This window comes from Camelus dromedarius, chromosome 29 (genome assembly GCF_036321535.1).
Source record: "Camelus dromedarius isolate mCamDro1 chromosome 29, mCamDro1.pat, whole genome shotgun sequence".
NCBI classification, from domain to species: domain Eukaryota; kingdom Metazoa; phylum Chordata; class Mammalia; order Artiodactyla; family Camelidae; genus Camelus; species Camelus dromedarius.
The window spans coordinates 24,416,491-24,431,358 of record NC_087464.1 but is presented as its reverse complement, the minus strand read 5'-3'; the positions used below and the strand labels follow the sequence as shown (position 1 = coordinate 24,431,358).

At 43.5% G+C, this 14,868-nt stretch overlaps 1 protein-coding gene across 9 annotated transcripts in view; it reads left to right on the top strand.

The window, feature by feature from the left end:
- The window catches only part of NEO1 (neogenin 1), a 158,089-nt gene that overhangs the window by 112,520 nt on the left and 30,701 nt on the right, over window positions 1-14,868 (top strand). For all 9 annotated transcript variants that reach the window (XM_064480726.1, XM_064480725.1, XM_064480724.1 and 6 more), the window contains exons 9-14: window positions 3,055-3,209; window positions 7,011-7,159; window positions 7,527-7,665; window positions 10,608-10,657; window positions 11,677-11,824; window positions 13,949-14,059. In XM_064480726.1, coding sequence (XP_064336796.1) covers window positions 3,055-3,209; window positions 7,011-7,159; window positions 7,527-7,665; window positions 10,608-10,657; window positions 11,677-11,824; window positions 13,949-14,059 — 752 coding nt within the window. The remainder of the gene's footprint in view (window positions 1-3,054; window positions 3,210-7,010; window positions 7,160-7,526; window positions 7,666-10,607; window positions 10,658-11,676; window positions 11,825-13,948; window positions 14,060-14,868) is intronic.

Here is a 14,868-nt window from a genome sequence, read left to right as displayed (position 1 = left end):
ACATTTTTTTCATCTAAAAAGTGGAGGTAATAAATTTTCTTAACAGCTCAGTACACCACCACCCGCATTTACAAATTCCTCTACTCCCTGTGTTTGAGGATTCAACCACCAGGTGGCACTATGTACCCTGGTCCTGAGCTATGCAATTCTATTGGGTAGCCCAGTCTCCTGAAATTCCACAGGGTCCGTCCCCTGCCATTTCACCTATGAAGTGTTCACCTTTTTTTCAGTGCCCATAATATAAACAGCAGTATTTTCTATTAGCCATTAAATGGAGAGTACAGAGTAAGTTATTCCAAAAATAAACAGCATTTTAGAGTTGGACAAAGCCTTATGTATCTGTTAGTCTAATCCAGGAGTTGGCGAACTGTAGACCCTGGGCCAAATCAGACTTCTTAGGCCCAGGAGCTAAGAATAATTTTTACATGTTCAAACGGTCATATTGTAATAGGTTGTATAAATAACTGCAGTTGACCCTTGATCAGTACGGGTTTGAACTGCATGGGTCCACTCACCTGTGAATTTTTCTCAGTAAATACATAGGACAGGACTATACCATCCACAGCTCGTTGAATTCCCAGATGCAGAACCACAGGTATGAAGGGTCAGTAGTCAGCTGTAAAGTTATGCCAGGATTTTTTTTTTGTTTTTTTGAGAGTTCTGTTTTATTTGGCGGACATTTCTGAGGACTCAAACGCCTTCGAGCCCGGGATGACACCCCGGTCCCGATCACTCTGAGGGACTGCTTCTATACTGGGGCTTTTAACTGTTTAGACAGTGGGTAATGTTTTCCATTTTGCATCTTGGCCTGTAAATACTTACTATCAAACCCTTTAAGAAAAAGTTTGCCACCCTGGTCTCATTCTTTTATTTAATACTTGAAGAAACTGAAGCCGAGAAATAATTAGTGACTTGCCCACGGTCCCCTGGCAAGCTCGCAGTGTTCCCAGAGTTAGAACTGGGGCTCCTGACTTCTGGCCCAGCACGGTCTTAGTATGAAGTGTACCTTCCTCTTCCTCTTTTGACTCTTAGCTGACACATTCTGACCTAAGTTCCATCGTAACCTCACACACATATGAGTACTGTCCTTTATAACTCAGCCTGGATCTTTCCTGAAGTCAGAAGGTTTTTTCTAAGACAGACACTTGGTTCGGGGACCTCAGGCCAGTGCAGTGTTAGAGGCCCTTTCAGGTGCCAGATGTTTCATCTTGGGGAACCCGGCCGACTACTGGGTTTTTTCTTACGCTAATGCTTCTGTAGAAATTTGTTCTAGGTTTTCAGTTCCCTTCACTCATGCCTCCCAGTTTTTTCTTCTTTTACATAGGAAGAAACAAAAAGATCCGCATGATGTCATTACATGTGAGCTTCACACATCAGAAGGCCGCTCTCCGTCCCTTCGCTCAGCGCACATTTGTGATGCTGCTTCCCGGGGTGGGGTGGGGGTGGGGGCTTCTGCTGGTGCCTCTTAGTGCTCGGGTGTGAGCGACGCACTTTCACTTCCGTCTGAAGTGAAATAGTACCCCCCCCCCCGTCTTTCTCAGAGAGAGCTTGTTTAAGCTTCCACGTACAGCGAGCGGAACAGGCCTGATCTGTGCTCTGGTGTGGAGCTTTCAGCTTAGTGAGGTGCAAGCCGCCACACTTCCTTTTAGACGGAGCGTTTTGTTTATGTCGGAAACCTCGCAGCGTGGGAAGTCGGTTGATCCCCGCCTCCTAAATCTCGTGCCTTAGAGCTGCAGCCCGAGGGAGTGCTGTGTGTGACACCTCCAGTGCCACCGAGCAGCGCCTTCCCAGCGGACCTGGCTGTAGACAGACAACCTCTGTCAATACAAAGTGGGCACTGCTTGGTTGGTTTGGGTTTTTTAAAAATAAAATAAGGTAGTTTAAAAAACTATAGAAAACTATTGAACACTTAAATCTCTGAAATGGAAATGTTCACCTGCAGTCAGACAAACTGGCATATGGTCATGTGAAACTAAACAAATTTTAATTTTCGTGATTTTTTTCAGAAAAAAAATACCAGTATTTTAAAGTTAAGAACTTTAGTTCAACAGATGATTAGGTAATTTCAAGTAATTTTTTACACAGAGTAGTTTTGGGCCCTTTTATTACTCTCTCAAGGTAGATGTTAATCTTTCCTCACATAATTGGTAGTTCTTAAAGGCCTGCTATTTGTCTAAAACAAGCATTTTCCGTGACAATATTTGTTGAAAACAAATATAATCTGATTTTTATTATAGTGATTTGTATGATTTATATTACAGTAGACTGAGCATAATTACAGACCCAAATGTGGAAACATAGACCCCCAAAATAGAGCCTGGAAACTGCCTTTTTTAAAAACCCTGGATTACTGTTTTTATGTTTTCATCTCATAACACTAGACCACTAACTAGATTAATTTGTGCTGTTTGTATAAGATTTGTTAAACACTTTGTATTAGTTTTAGAAAATCATTCAAAAAGAGTATTTGTTTTAAGAAATTACAAAAAATCAAAGTCATGATTAGCTTATTTTATAGACTGGATTCATTTAAATTTTTAATGTTTTGTCCCCAGTTTTAAAAGTGATCATCTTTAATTTTCTTTTTATTGAGAGTCTTTTATCCAAAAGATACACAGCATTCTTAGATACTTTCTGTGGAAATTGGATCATACCTGTAATCACCTTCTGTTTGTCTTCCTGAGAATCACCACTTAAAACTCAGTGATTCCTAAAGCGTCCAGAATTAGTGAGCAGCTGCCCATTTGAGATGGCACCGAGAAGACCCTTGTCTGTGTCTTCTGAAAGGAAGTTGTGATTAGATGCAGCAATGTCAGTAGCGTTTAAGCAAGAACGTCAGTGACTTGCCAGACACGTGTGGCATTGCCAGTGTCCGCAGCCTGTGCACTGTTCCACCCCCACCCAAATTCCTTTTCTGAGAGTTAATTTGACTTAAATTTGTTAACGTTTTGATGTCGTGTGGTATCTATAGGCATTGCGATGAAAATGAAACTGCACATTCTAGAAATATCCCTAATCCATGCTGCTTCTTTCCCAACCCCTCTTTATCCAAAGGGAACGTGTTGAGAACACCACTCGCCCAGGAGAGATGCAGGTAACCATTCAAAACCTGATGCCAGCGACTGTGTACGTCTTCAGAGTTACGGCTCAGAACAGGCACGGCCCCGGAGAGAGTTCAGCGCCGCTTCGCGTAGAAACGCAGCCTGAGGGTGAGTCCGCCGCCGCCCGGGGGGGGTGGGGGGGGTGGAGGGGGGGCTGCGCGCCCTCGAGGCGCCACCTACGTGGCCTTACGAACAGTTGCCCGAGAGCAAAGCAGTTCTCACCTAATAGCAGCAAATAGTGTAAGACAACATAATTCTGCTGACGGATGCTTGGATTTCACCGATCCTTTGTGAGAGTTCGCTCAGACGCCTTCTAGAACCTTCCCTCTGAACTCATCTAATATTGTGTCTCTACAAGTCTGAGGCACATTGTCACTTTCTATGAATATAACTCATTAGTTTTATGGCAGAGAAACCTTTGTCATCCTTATCTTCCCCACCCTGTCTCATGCAGTGCCTCACAAGCAAAGTAGGTATTTAACAGTTTTTGTCAGCGGGATTGCCCTGATCTTTATACAGACCACACTCTTGAGAATCTCTTCAAAGCTTTCCTTTGGATCTGTGGTCTTTGGGGCTAGATAATATTATTCTCAGTTACATTTCTTAAGATTTTCTCCAACTGAAATGAGTGCCAAATTGATTTATTTTATAAATGTCTTCTATGCCTTAAATTTGGGTTGTAAAAACTATGGGCCAGAAATTATAAGAAACAACCAAATCAGAATTAATGCTTTTCCAATGAGGATTTCTTCTAAATTTTACCATCTTTTCACAAACCACTGTTTTTCCTCCCAGTTTTTCTTTTACTGTTAACTGCACTAGTTTTTCTGTGTTAACAGACTTCCAGTAACAAAAATTTTTACTTCAGCTAGGGGGCATGTGAGTTACATTTATGGAAGCTACTGACCAGGGAACTAAACAGATTAGATGAATTTCCCAGTGAAACTCTGGAAATAATTCAGAGACTCTACCTGATGGGTGGACTAAGCAAAGTCAAGAAGCTGTGGAACTTGACTGTCTCAAGCTGCAGCCAATCACCCGTCAAACAGCTGTGGAGGACCTCCTCATCCAGACACGACACAAGCTATTAGAGAGGCAAGGGGTGAACAAGATAGGAATTCTCCCCCTAAAGAATGAGCAGTCAGGACAGGAGGCCACTGATCATTTTGGCGATAAAAGCTTAAAGATCAGGAGTCAAACCCAGGCAGGAACAGGAGGGCCATCAGAGTGTCACAGGGTTGGTTTAAGGAAGGTCTTGTGTTCTCACTACAGGGAAAGGACGTTGAATTTCACAGGTCCTGTGTTTAGAGAAGAGCAGAAACAATCTATTTCAAGCTCAGTTTTCCCCCATTACCTTTTGTGTGCGGGCATCATTCATGAGAGAGAACAAAGAACAGTTACTGTAAAAGGTCAAGCAAGTCAGGTTCCTAGGAAAGGGTGAGACTGAAGGTTGGCCTTGAAGCATTTGACTTAAAGCAGGTGTTCCTGGGGAGGGAGGATGCTTGACCCAAATCCCCAAAATAGGATCAAATAATGCACATGCAAGATGAATCACGATACAAATGGAAAAGACCACTGGATTTGATTCAGTGCAAGGGTTCCATCCTGGGGCTACAAATCTTCTGAAGATACATAAAAATATTTATGGGGGGAAAAAGCATATGGCTTTCATTGTCACTTCAGAACTTACCAGTAGAACGGTTGAGAACCATTGGACAAACGGGGCATTGTCAGTTTAGAGATGAAAGATGAGATTTACTAAGTGCCTGCCATGTGCCATTCCTGCTGTACGAGGCGGCCAAGACGTAAGATGAGTAAGACTTGACTTCTGGCCCCAAGGAGCTTAGTCTGGTACCAGAGGCAATGGTGTGATGTTCTGTCATCACAAGGAAAGGAGGCCACACAGTCGTCCGTTCGGGGAGTTTGATTAAAAGAAAGTAACTAAAGAATATAAGAGGGAAGGGACAGCAGGTTCTGGTGAGGGTGTTTTAGGGATGGAGAGCTACTGGTAACATGTTTTGGCAAAAGAGGAGTTAATGGAGAGAGATTTGCATTTTGTCTGGAGGTATTCAGCCTGTTGAGGGGAGGCGTAAGTGTTGGAGTCAGCCCTTGGAAAATATTTTACATTTTTAGCTTTACAAACGAACTTAAAATTTTTCCCATTTTTTTATGCCTCTGTACATATGAAAAGAATTTATTAGCGCCTTTTTTAGGATCATATTTGCCTATGTTTAGCCAATGAATATATTGAAAGTGATTTCAAGGGAATTTGTTCTGTTTTCCTTCCCCTTAAAAAGTTAGAGGAAAGTTTTCCGTAGCAGCAGAAGTGTGACAAATCCCACCTGTCAGGCTGCACAAAATATGCTCTTAACATTAAGTGAATAACATGATTCATGACTAAATAAAGCAAACAACTGTCAGAATAACCATATTCAGGTTTCTCTACGTTGGTAGCAAAACTAATCTTAAGCTGTGGTGCTGTTACTTAAGAAAACCAGTTTGTTTTACATTTTGTTAATTTTTTTCCCTTGCCTTCAATCTGATGGATGTCTGTTACAGACACCTGAGCACCAGAGAAATGGTTTTCAGATACAGAACATCCACCAGAGTGGAGGCGTAGCCACTGCCCAGGATTTGTGTGTCATTTGGGATTGGAACCTGTCAGTCAGACAAAAAGAATATTGTGAAAAAAAGGATGTGAGCTGTCATGGGATTTAGAGCTGGGCAGGCAGTCGGTGAACCAGTTGTGGAGTCTTCCAGTCACACACACCCCGTGAAGGCTGCTGTCACAATCCCCTAACTGGTCTTTTTGAGTCCACGTTTTAGAACCAGAAACTGCCTAACTCTTGGCTCCACCACTCACCCTCTTTCCTATCATCTGGGACTTTCTTAACCTCTCCGCCCCATCTGTTAATAGGGATCATAATAGTATCTGTCTCATTTGCTTTATAGTGCAAAGATTAAATAAGATGTAACTTAAATACATGTAAAGCACTTAATGCTGGACTGACTGCAAGCATTCAGTCAATAGGAGCTATTTTTTAAATTATTATTTGTCTAGTCTTGTTCCTTTAGTGTTTTTCTTCCATGCGTGGGTTCACATATTCTTTCTAAATGCAAATCTGGTCATGTCTTGTCATGTTCCTGCTCAAACTTTTCAGTAATTAGCTAACACCCACAAGAGATAACCCAGACTCTTAGCAGGGCCTCGGAGGGTCTCCACTGTCTGGCTCCTGTCATCCATGGCAGCATTCTCTGTTCCCACATCCATTCTCTGTTGCAGCTTGAAGCACAAAACACTGTCTTCTCACCTGTCATCTCCATTGACTGGAATAATTTGCGCTAAGCTAGTGTCTGAGAAAACTTCATTCTTCCTGCTCCCCGGAAGTCTTCACCAAGCTTACAGAAGCAGAAGCGTGTACTCTCTTGATGCTGTTTTCATTACAGAAATTATTACCTAAGCTGTTAGCACTCACGACGTTCTTTGTAACCATTTATGTGTCTGACTTCCCTCTAGACTGGCAGTTCTTGGTGGGCAAGGCCTCTGTCCGTCATTCATTGCATCCCCACAGCCTGGCAATGGAAGCGTCTCTGTGTGTGACTGTTGCTTTTATGTGCTGCAGTCCCACTGCAAGACTAGGATCTTAGAAACCATGAGAATTCTGCAATGTTCGCTTTTTTTTTTTTTTTAATAAATTTGAGAGACTTGACAGATCATTTCTGGGTTTGAGTCATAAAGAGGGAAGTCATTTAATTAGATACTATCCTAAAACCGCTTTCGTCTAGTCACTTGTTTTATTTTCAGTTGTTTTTAAAACATGGCCAGTGTGATGTTATCGCTGAGACTGGTCACTGAGGGGGTACAGTAAATTTCATTTACATCTTTCTGTTTTGAAATTCTCTTTCTAGTTCAACTCCCGGGCCCAGCACCTAACATCCGAGCATATGCGACTTCACCTACTTCCGTCACTGTCACCTGGGAAACACCACTGTCTGGAAATGGGGAGATTCAGAACTACAAATTGTACTACATGGAAAAAGGGACTGATAGAGAACAGGTATCATATGAAGCTATTTTTAATGCATTGATCGGAATAGTAGAGTTGAAATGTATTTCCAAAACTCAGTACTTGCTTGTCTAGAAATCTGACAGGAAAAAAAAGATGTATAGGAAAAGAAGAATTGACTATATTTCTTGGTACCAAGATTTATTCTGTAGTTTTTGCCAGCAAGGGTCACTAAGCAAGCAATATTTCAGTAAATTACCAGTGTTTAGGATTCGTTTTGACTGTTAAATAGCATTCTATAAAAGGGATAAAAAATCTGCATTGTGTCAAATATAGAATTTGTATAATTAGTTCTTTATTTTGCAGCATTTCATTTGGCTTGAGTTGTGTGTATATAAAGTGTTTTATTTTATTCAAGGATGTTGATGTTTCAAGTCACTCCCACACCATTAATGGGTTGAAAAAATATACAGAGTATAGTTTCCGAGTGGTGGCCTACAATAAACATGGTCCTGGAGTCTCCACACAAGATGTTGCTGTTAGAACGTTTTCAGATGGTGAGTCTTTCTTCCTCTGGGAGCCCTGGTGGCGTAGTAGGAGTGTCACGGGATTGAGTCAAGAAGGTTCAGTTCAAATCCGGTTCTGGTTGTGTGACTTTGGTCAAGTCACTTCACATGTGTGAGCGTGTCTCCTTACATGTGAAGGGTAGATATGCCAACTTTGGGTTTGCAGTAAAGATCTGGTGAGAGCACACAGAACCAGTGCTACTAAATAGCTTCTTAGTGTCTTTATTTTTGGTAGGTACTTTTTTATGAACAAATATTATTGCCTGTTCCTAACACAGACCGTTCCAGGTCTGTTGGAAGGCTGGCTTTGCTCTACTTAGCAATCACATTTGCATGCCAGAGAGGTCTTTTAGATTCCTCAGTATTTTGTGACAGTTTGTTTCTCACCTGTGACTGAATTTCTAAGTTATTTGCTTATACCCATGACCTAAAGCAGTGGTTTTCAAAGTACATCTCGCCAGAGAGGTTGAGTAGGTCAAGACTAGCATTTTAAAAAAATACCTTTCTAGGGTAGAACAGAAAACAACAGTTCACTGCACTTAGTAAGTGTTTGTATTGTTTCCTGAAACTCAGCTAAATCCAAGTGTCACAAAAATGTCTTTTTCTAAAAAATGTATGTGTGTGTGTATATATATATATATAGCCTTTGCGTTAGAGGCTGTAGTTTGACTCCTTTAAGCAAGTGGTCAGATACCACATCACTAATACAGAAGCAAACTGACATCATGGGATGTGATGCGTCAAGAAAGACGTAACTTCACCTGTCTCACCTGTGTCGTATCCCTGCCAAAAATGCTACCTGCAAACCTGATCCTGATGAAACAACCAGACATACCCAAATCGATGGAAAGTCTGCAAAAAAGTAAATAAATAAACTGGCCTGAATTCTTAAAAAATATTAGTCTCATGAAGGAAAAAAAAAGAGAATCATTCTAGGATCTAGATTAAAGGAAATTAAAGACGCATGAAATAAAATTAAACATGCATGATCTTTGGCTCCTGAATCTGGGAGTAAAAACAGCTGTAAAGGACACTCTTGGTACAGTCACTGAATGTTAGGTTGGTGTGGTGTTAGGCAGAGTTAAATACTAGATTATTAGGTATATTAGATAATATTGTTATGTCAGAGTTTTGAACGTGGTCACTGTGTTACCATTGTGTTGGAGTATGTCCTTGTTCTCAGGAGATGCATGCTGTAGTGTTTAGCAGTGAGGTTCATGATGGCTGCACTTGTCTCTCAAGTGATTCGGAAGCAGTATGCAGACAGGGAAGTGTGTCTGTGTGGATATAGTGAGAGAGATGGAGCAGATGTGGCAGAATGTTAACAACTGGTGAATCCGGGAAAAGTGTGTGGTGTTCATTGTATTATTCTTGCTGCTCTTTTCTGTGAGCTTGACAGAAAGTTGGGGAAAATAAATACAAACTATAGTTTGCTTAGCCACCTACAGAAGCCCATTGGTTAAAGCTTTCAAGAAAAGCCAAGGGGGAAAACGTTTAAGGCAGGCTTTTTGATCTGCACGTGAGCCAGCTTTTCCTGCATTAAGGGGGCTGGCATGCTGACTGCAGTGCCTGGCGTGGGAGCCGAGAGTGTCTCAGCACGGTGCTTCAGGGCAGCACTCTGGAGCAAGACGAACCTTGGTCCCTACGCCAGCTGAAAAAAATACCTGCCTTGAACCACATCTATAGTTCTCACTTATAACAATGGGACTAGTCGTAGAAACTCCTTCGAAGAATTGTTGTAAAGTGTCTGCCGTGTAGGAGTGTGCACCACACCTCAGCTGGTGGTGGAGGACGAAGATGGTGATGGTCATGATGATAAACACACGACGACAACAGCTGTGCTGGTGCCCCTGCAACGGTCAGGTCCTCCACAGGGAGATGGCTGAAACCACCCCTGCACTTTGTTCAAAACACAGGTGCCTCAGTCCTTCTCCAGACCCTCTGCGCCTGAATCTCTGGGTGAGGCCCGACGTGCCTTGTCATTAGCACAGGATACAGCAGTGAACAAGGAAAAACCTCTGTCCTCAAAAAGCCTGTAGCACAGGGGGCACTTGGTTATATGCCTGGTCACCACACGTCAGAGAACAGGAGGGAGAAGTGTCCATGGGTGGGTTAGGAGAGAAACGCTCAAGTCAGCATTTTGTGACTGGAGAGGAAATGAGTCAGGTTCACTTAAGTTTTCTTTGCTTCTTATAGTTACCACGAAAGGAGGTGCTGGCGGGTGTGTGGACCATAAACTTTGAGATACCCTATCTTGTGTTCTAATGTGTGAGAAACTCAAGTTACACAGCTGTCTTTTTAACCAGCAGTCCCAAACTTCTCACACCTGAATGAGTGTTCCCTACTGTAGCTGCCTTGGGAAGCCAGATGGTCACTGTACTGAGCTGCCCTTGCTTAAACATCTCTGCTCTACGTGGGAACTGCCTTCAGAACCAGTGTAGGAACCCCACAAGAAAGCCAAGCTCATTGGCTTATGTCCATCACCTTTTGGACTCATGATGACATTACCCAGTTCATTCACTTCCCGTATTCATTAGTCTTGTTTCCGGAAAATGTGTCCCAAGGTAAAGATAGGCTATTGCCAAGAGTATTCAGAGGAGCACAGTATCGGTTCAGAATGCATTTGGAGTCTTGAAAAGTTCGGAGTCACTGTCATATCTGTAAAATAAGTACCCGACTTCCCAGAGGTGCGGCCTGCCTTGGGTGTGGGTGCAGGTGCATGAATATGTCGCGTTATTTTAAATGAATCAAACGTGGCCACACCCTATCCAGATACTGCTATCAACATGCAGGCACGGCTGCTGGGGTTAGACCTTCGGGTTGCTTTTCGGGGTGTGAGATGCGCGTTTGTGTAGAGTCTGGCCAAGAAGAGTCCCATGATGGGTGATACGTGGGTAACTGAAACTTGTTTTCTCTTTTCTTTGCCTGTCCAGTTCCCAGTGCTGCTCCGCAGAATCTGTCTTTAGAAGTAAGAAACTCAAAGGTAAAACTTTATATTGCTGTTGTTCATTCTTACCGATGGACTGTTGAGCCTCAGAAGGGCTTACAGAGAAGGAGGTTCTGTAGCAGAACAGTTACAAGCAAGGAAAGAAATGAAGTGACAGATGTTACACTTGCCAGTAAAGCTGGGCTTGGAGACTGACTTCAGTTTAGTCTGCCTAACTCTGCTGCCTTTCTCCTACACCAAAATTACTTTAGCCTTTCTGCGAAGCTAGTGCCATTATTAGGGGAATCATGACATTCTGGATCGTAACCGTCCAGAACCTTGGTGACAAGGTAGAAGGAAGTTGTTGTTTGCGATACCATAGCCTCTTAGTGCTTCGAGGTGAGCCCAGTGCGAATCAGAGGCAGGAGCCTGGCAGGTGGTTGCGTTGCTGAAACCGTCCCTCCTGGTCAGGCGCATTGTCCACTGAAGGCACGTGTACCACCCAGGGCCCCCCTGGGCTGCACAGACGACCAGGATACTTCATCCTTTAAAAAAAGTACCTGGGGACTCCTTTTCCTCTAATAAACAACCAGCTGTTCCAACATTGTAAAATGATTATAGCTCAATAAAAAATGTTAAAAAGAAAAAAAAGAAAGAAACAACCAGCTGTTCATTAACAGCCCTGTCTTTGAAAAGTTCTAGACAGAAATTACCTGATTTCACCGTTGCTGCAGTGGAGGTGGAGGAGAGCCTTACACCCAGCAGTGGTTTACTCCCTAATCCATGTGCCTCTGACCTGATATTTTCCTTCGAAAACTTCACTGAGACTTCTGCCCAGTGTCTTCATTCTGGCAAAATACCCAGGAGATCAAGTGCCCAGAATGTACTGGCTCCCCATTGGGTCTTTGAGGGTTTTAAAATTAAGAAGTATTTTTGGAGTGATTTTTGAGTAAAACCCTGAGCGCTCTGCTGCCTTTGTGCTGTTCCTCTTCCGCAGGGATTTCAGGGCAATAATACACAAACAGGACCAAGACTTGATGCATTCAGCCTGTTCCCTGTAATCTTATCTTTCCCAGAGTATTGTGATCCACTGGCAGCCACCGCCTCCAGCCGCACAAAACGGGCAGATTACTGGCTACAAGATTCGCTACCGAAAGGCCTCCCGAAAGAGTGATGTCACCGAGACCTTGGTGACTGGGACACAGCTGTCACAGCTGATTGAAGGTGAGCTGCTTTGCACATCGGCAGAGGCTCGGAGGTGGTGTCTCTCAGACGCTGAGTTACGCTGTTCTGATGACTGCTTTGGGCCGTTGACTTACAAATTCTTTTGAACCATTTTTGCTTTGTTTGTGTAATAGTTCGTTCTACTTCTGACTTGGTAAAAATTAGTGGAAAACACTCTTAAAGCTTCTGCCACCTGTGGTGAAATTGTGTTTGAGTTTTATTCCCTTACTTGGCTTTTTCTGTATTCTCCATATATATTTTCTTTTTTGAATGTGTGTATGTCACTCTTTCGTAATCTGAAAAAAAAAAAAAAAGAAAAGAAAAGACAGAGCTGTGTAAGCAGAGTCTACTCAATCGGGTTGACAGCAGAGGCCTATAAGATGATTTCTACAGTGTCGACACCGCTCTTGTGTGTGGCCTGAAACAACATTTGTGAGTAGCCACAGCAACGCAGGGATCACTCTTGCTACTGTGAACATGACACAGTTTTAGAAAATTCTGTCAGGGTAGCTCCTTCTGTCTAGTTTTCCCTTTATGTGCCACGGAGCAAGTAGCATACCTGGTAAAACTGGACCCTGATCCCTCTCTGACGTGGGTGACAGTTATCCCCCCCTTCCTGCCTTACGTAGGGGAGCTGGACTTGGCTCACCCAGAGCAAGCTGGCTTTGCCGGAGAAGCGTGGGAGGGGATGAAGTGCCTTTTGCTCTTTGGACAGTGGAACCGTGCTTAGGGAGAACAGAGGCAGATCCCCCAACACAGCGTCCTGGGGTTTCCTCGCAGAGCTGGTAGAAGAGAACGACTGAGAATTGGAGTTATTTGCTATTATTATTATCTAAGCCTTGAGAATGAGTTTCATCACCCTTGGTGAGCTCGAAACTTTCCTTACGTCGCTGCCCTCCTGGCTAGACTTCGAAAGGATGAGAGAAGCTCGACACAGTCACGTTTCTATGTCCCCAAAGACCAGGTTCTTGGTGGAACCGAGATCCAGGGGGAAAAGTGGAATGGGCCTCCCCTTCATATGGGCATAGGTTTCTAAAAGCTGAGAGAGCCAGTGACAGTGAAAACCTGCGCCCTGGTGCCTGGCCGGCTCTTCTGCGTGCTCCTCGCATCACAGGTGGGATTGACTTCTTTCAGACTAGGAGAGAGCTCCCGTCTCTCCTCTCACCCTGTGAAGGAAGACGTGCCGCGCGGGGCTCATCCTGCTTCCTGGCCAGCTCCTCTTGCAGTAGCGCTCCCTGTGGCGTTGCTGTGCTGTGCTGTTGGCCAGAGACCCCGTTATCTGGATATGGGGAGGTAGGGTAATTTTCCAGACCCCTTACAAGACCTGTCGCAGGATCGGGTACGTAAGTGCTCTAAAAACGGATGCATGTGAACTGCACACTTGAAGATAGCTAAGATGGTAGGTTCTATGTGTCTTTGTACACAATAAAAAAAAACAGAAGCATGAGCCTGTGAGTGGCTGGCCGCGTTGTTCTCTGTTGCTGTCCTCTGTCGGGCAGACTGACACGTGGCTCTGTGTTGCCTTTGATAAGTGGGTGTATCAGGTACTTTACTAGCTGCTAGTAAGTATGAAAGATTGCACAGTAGGAAGGATTTACTCCTCTTTTACTAACTATGTACTTATGGACGAGTTAACTGTTGAGAAGGAGATTGCTAAGCCATGCTTGATGTTTAAAATTTTTCTGCTGTGGTTACAGGGTGGCTCAGAGGACGGAGAGTCTGGTGTCTTCTGAGACCCACCGACTTTGTTCCTTTGTTACAACTCTTTCATTCTCATTGGCCTCTCTCTGGCCTCAGCCTCCTTAGTAATGAAATGACGGGATTACATTTGGTCTCTGAGTACCTTCAGGCACTTTAAAAAACCATCTGCAGCCTCCTAGGAGCCTTGCTCATTCTGTTTTCCTCTCGGGCTGTGCGGAATCCAGCCTCCACGTGAGAGGTGGGAGTGCCTCTGTGCTGCGCTTGCGTGTTGCCTGTTCTGTGTTAACTGCAGCTGAAATTGTATCAAGATACTAGCTTTGTACTAAGTTGGCGGATGAGATATTTGCTTTCATGAGAGATTGTTAATCTTTTTGTTTTTCCAAAGCTCTTGTTTCAGCCTCTTTTCTCTCATTTGGGTCTCAGGTCTTGATCGGGGGACCGAATATAACTTCCGAGTGGCTGCTCTAACCATCAATGGTACAGGCCCGGCTACCGACTGGCTGTCTGCTGAAACCTTTGAAAGCGACCTAGATGGTAAGAACAGCAGTCGGCAGGGCTGCCACAGCCGGGTGACAACTGGTCAAATGAGTCAGACTGGAAAGCCACAGATTTGGGGTATATATGGCTTAGAACTGTGAACGTTAGTGGATTGTACTGCTGTCAGCAAGTCTCCTGGAATGCGTATTTTTTCTCACAGTGGCTTTTAAAGAACTGTCCCTTTAAGCAGAAACAGAGCAGATACAAATGTACAAGTGTTTTAAGTCTGCTTTTTTTTTTAGCAAGGCCACTGAGCAGATGGATGATCTGAAATGTAAGGGTAAATGATATAAACTGTGCCTTTATTTCCGTCAGTTTCCTTTTGCCTTCGTCCTGGACACCTTGCCCTTTTCCTCGCTAGTTTTTTCAGTAACTCCATATGGGTGTGTGCACGTGCCTTTATCAGAGACAGGTGCTGCACTGGAAGACAAAAGGCCTGAGTCCTTATTCTCATTCTTTGTTTACTACTTTTTAAATTGAGGTAGAAATGTATGTCTTGTAATAATGTATTTGAAAGACACTGTAAATTGCCACCTTTTAAAGACTCTTACTCTCCCATCTCTTAAATCAATTTGTGGTTCTAAGGTTTTGTATTTTCTGACTTATCATGTTACTCAGGGGGGTAAGTAATTGAAAGCATTGCTGTAATGTGATCCTGGATCACCTCTTGACAGCAAGCTTTTATTTAGTTGGTGTTACGCCTTTCTCATTCCTCCTGCTAGAGTTTGGGGATCTATGTGGGTCCAAGAAGAATGGGTAACACTTTGAAAGACAATTTATTTGTTTTTTTCCATTGGACAGAGGTT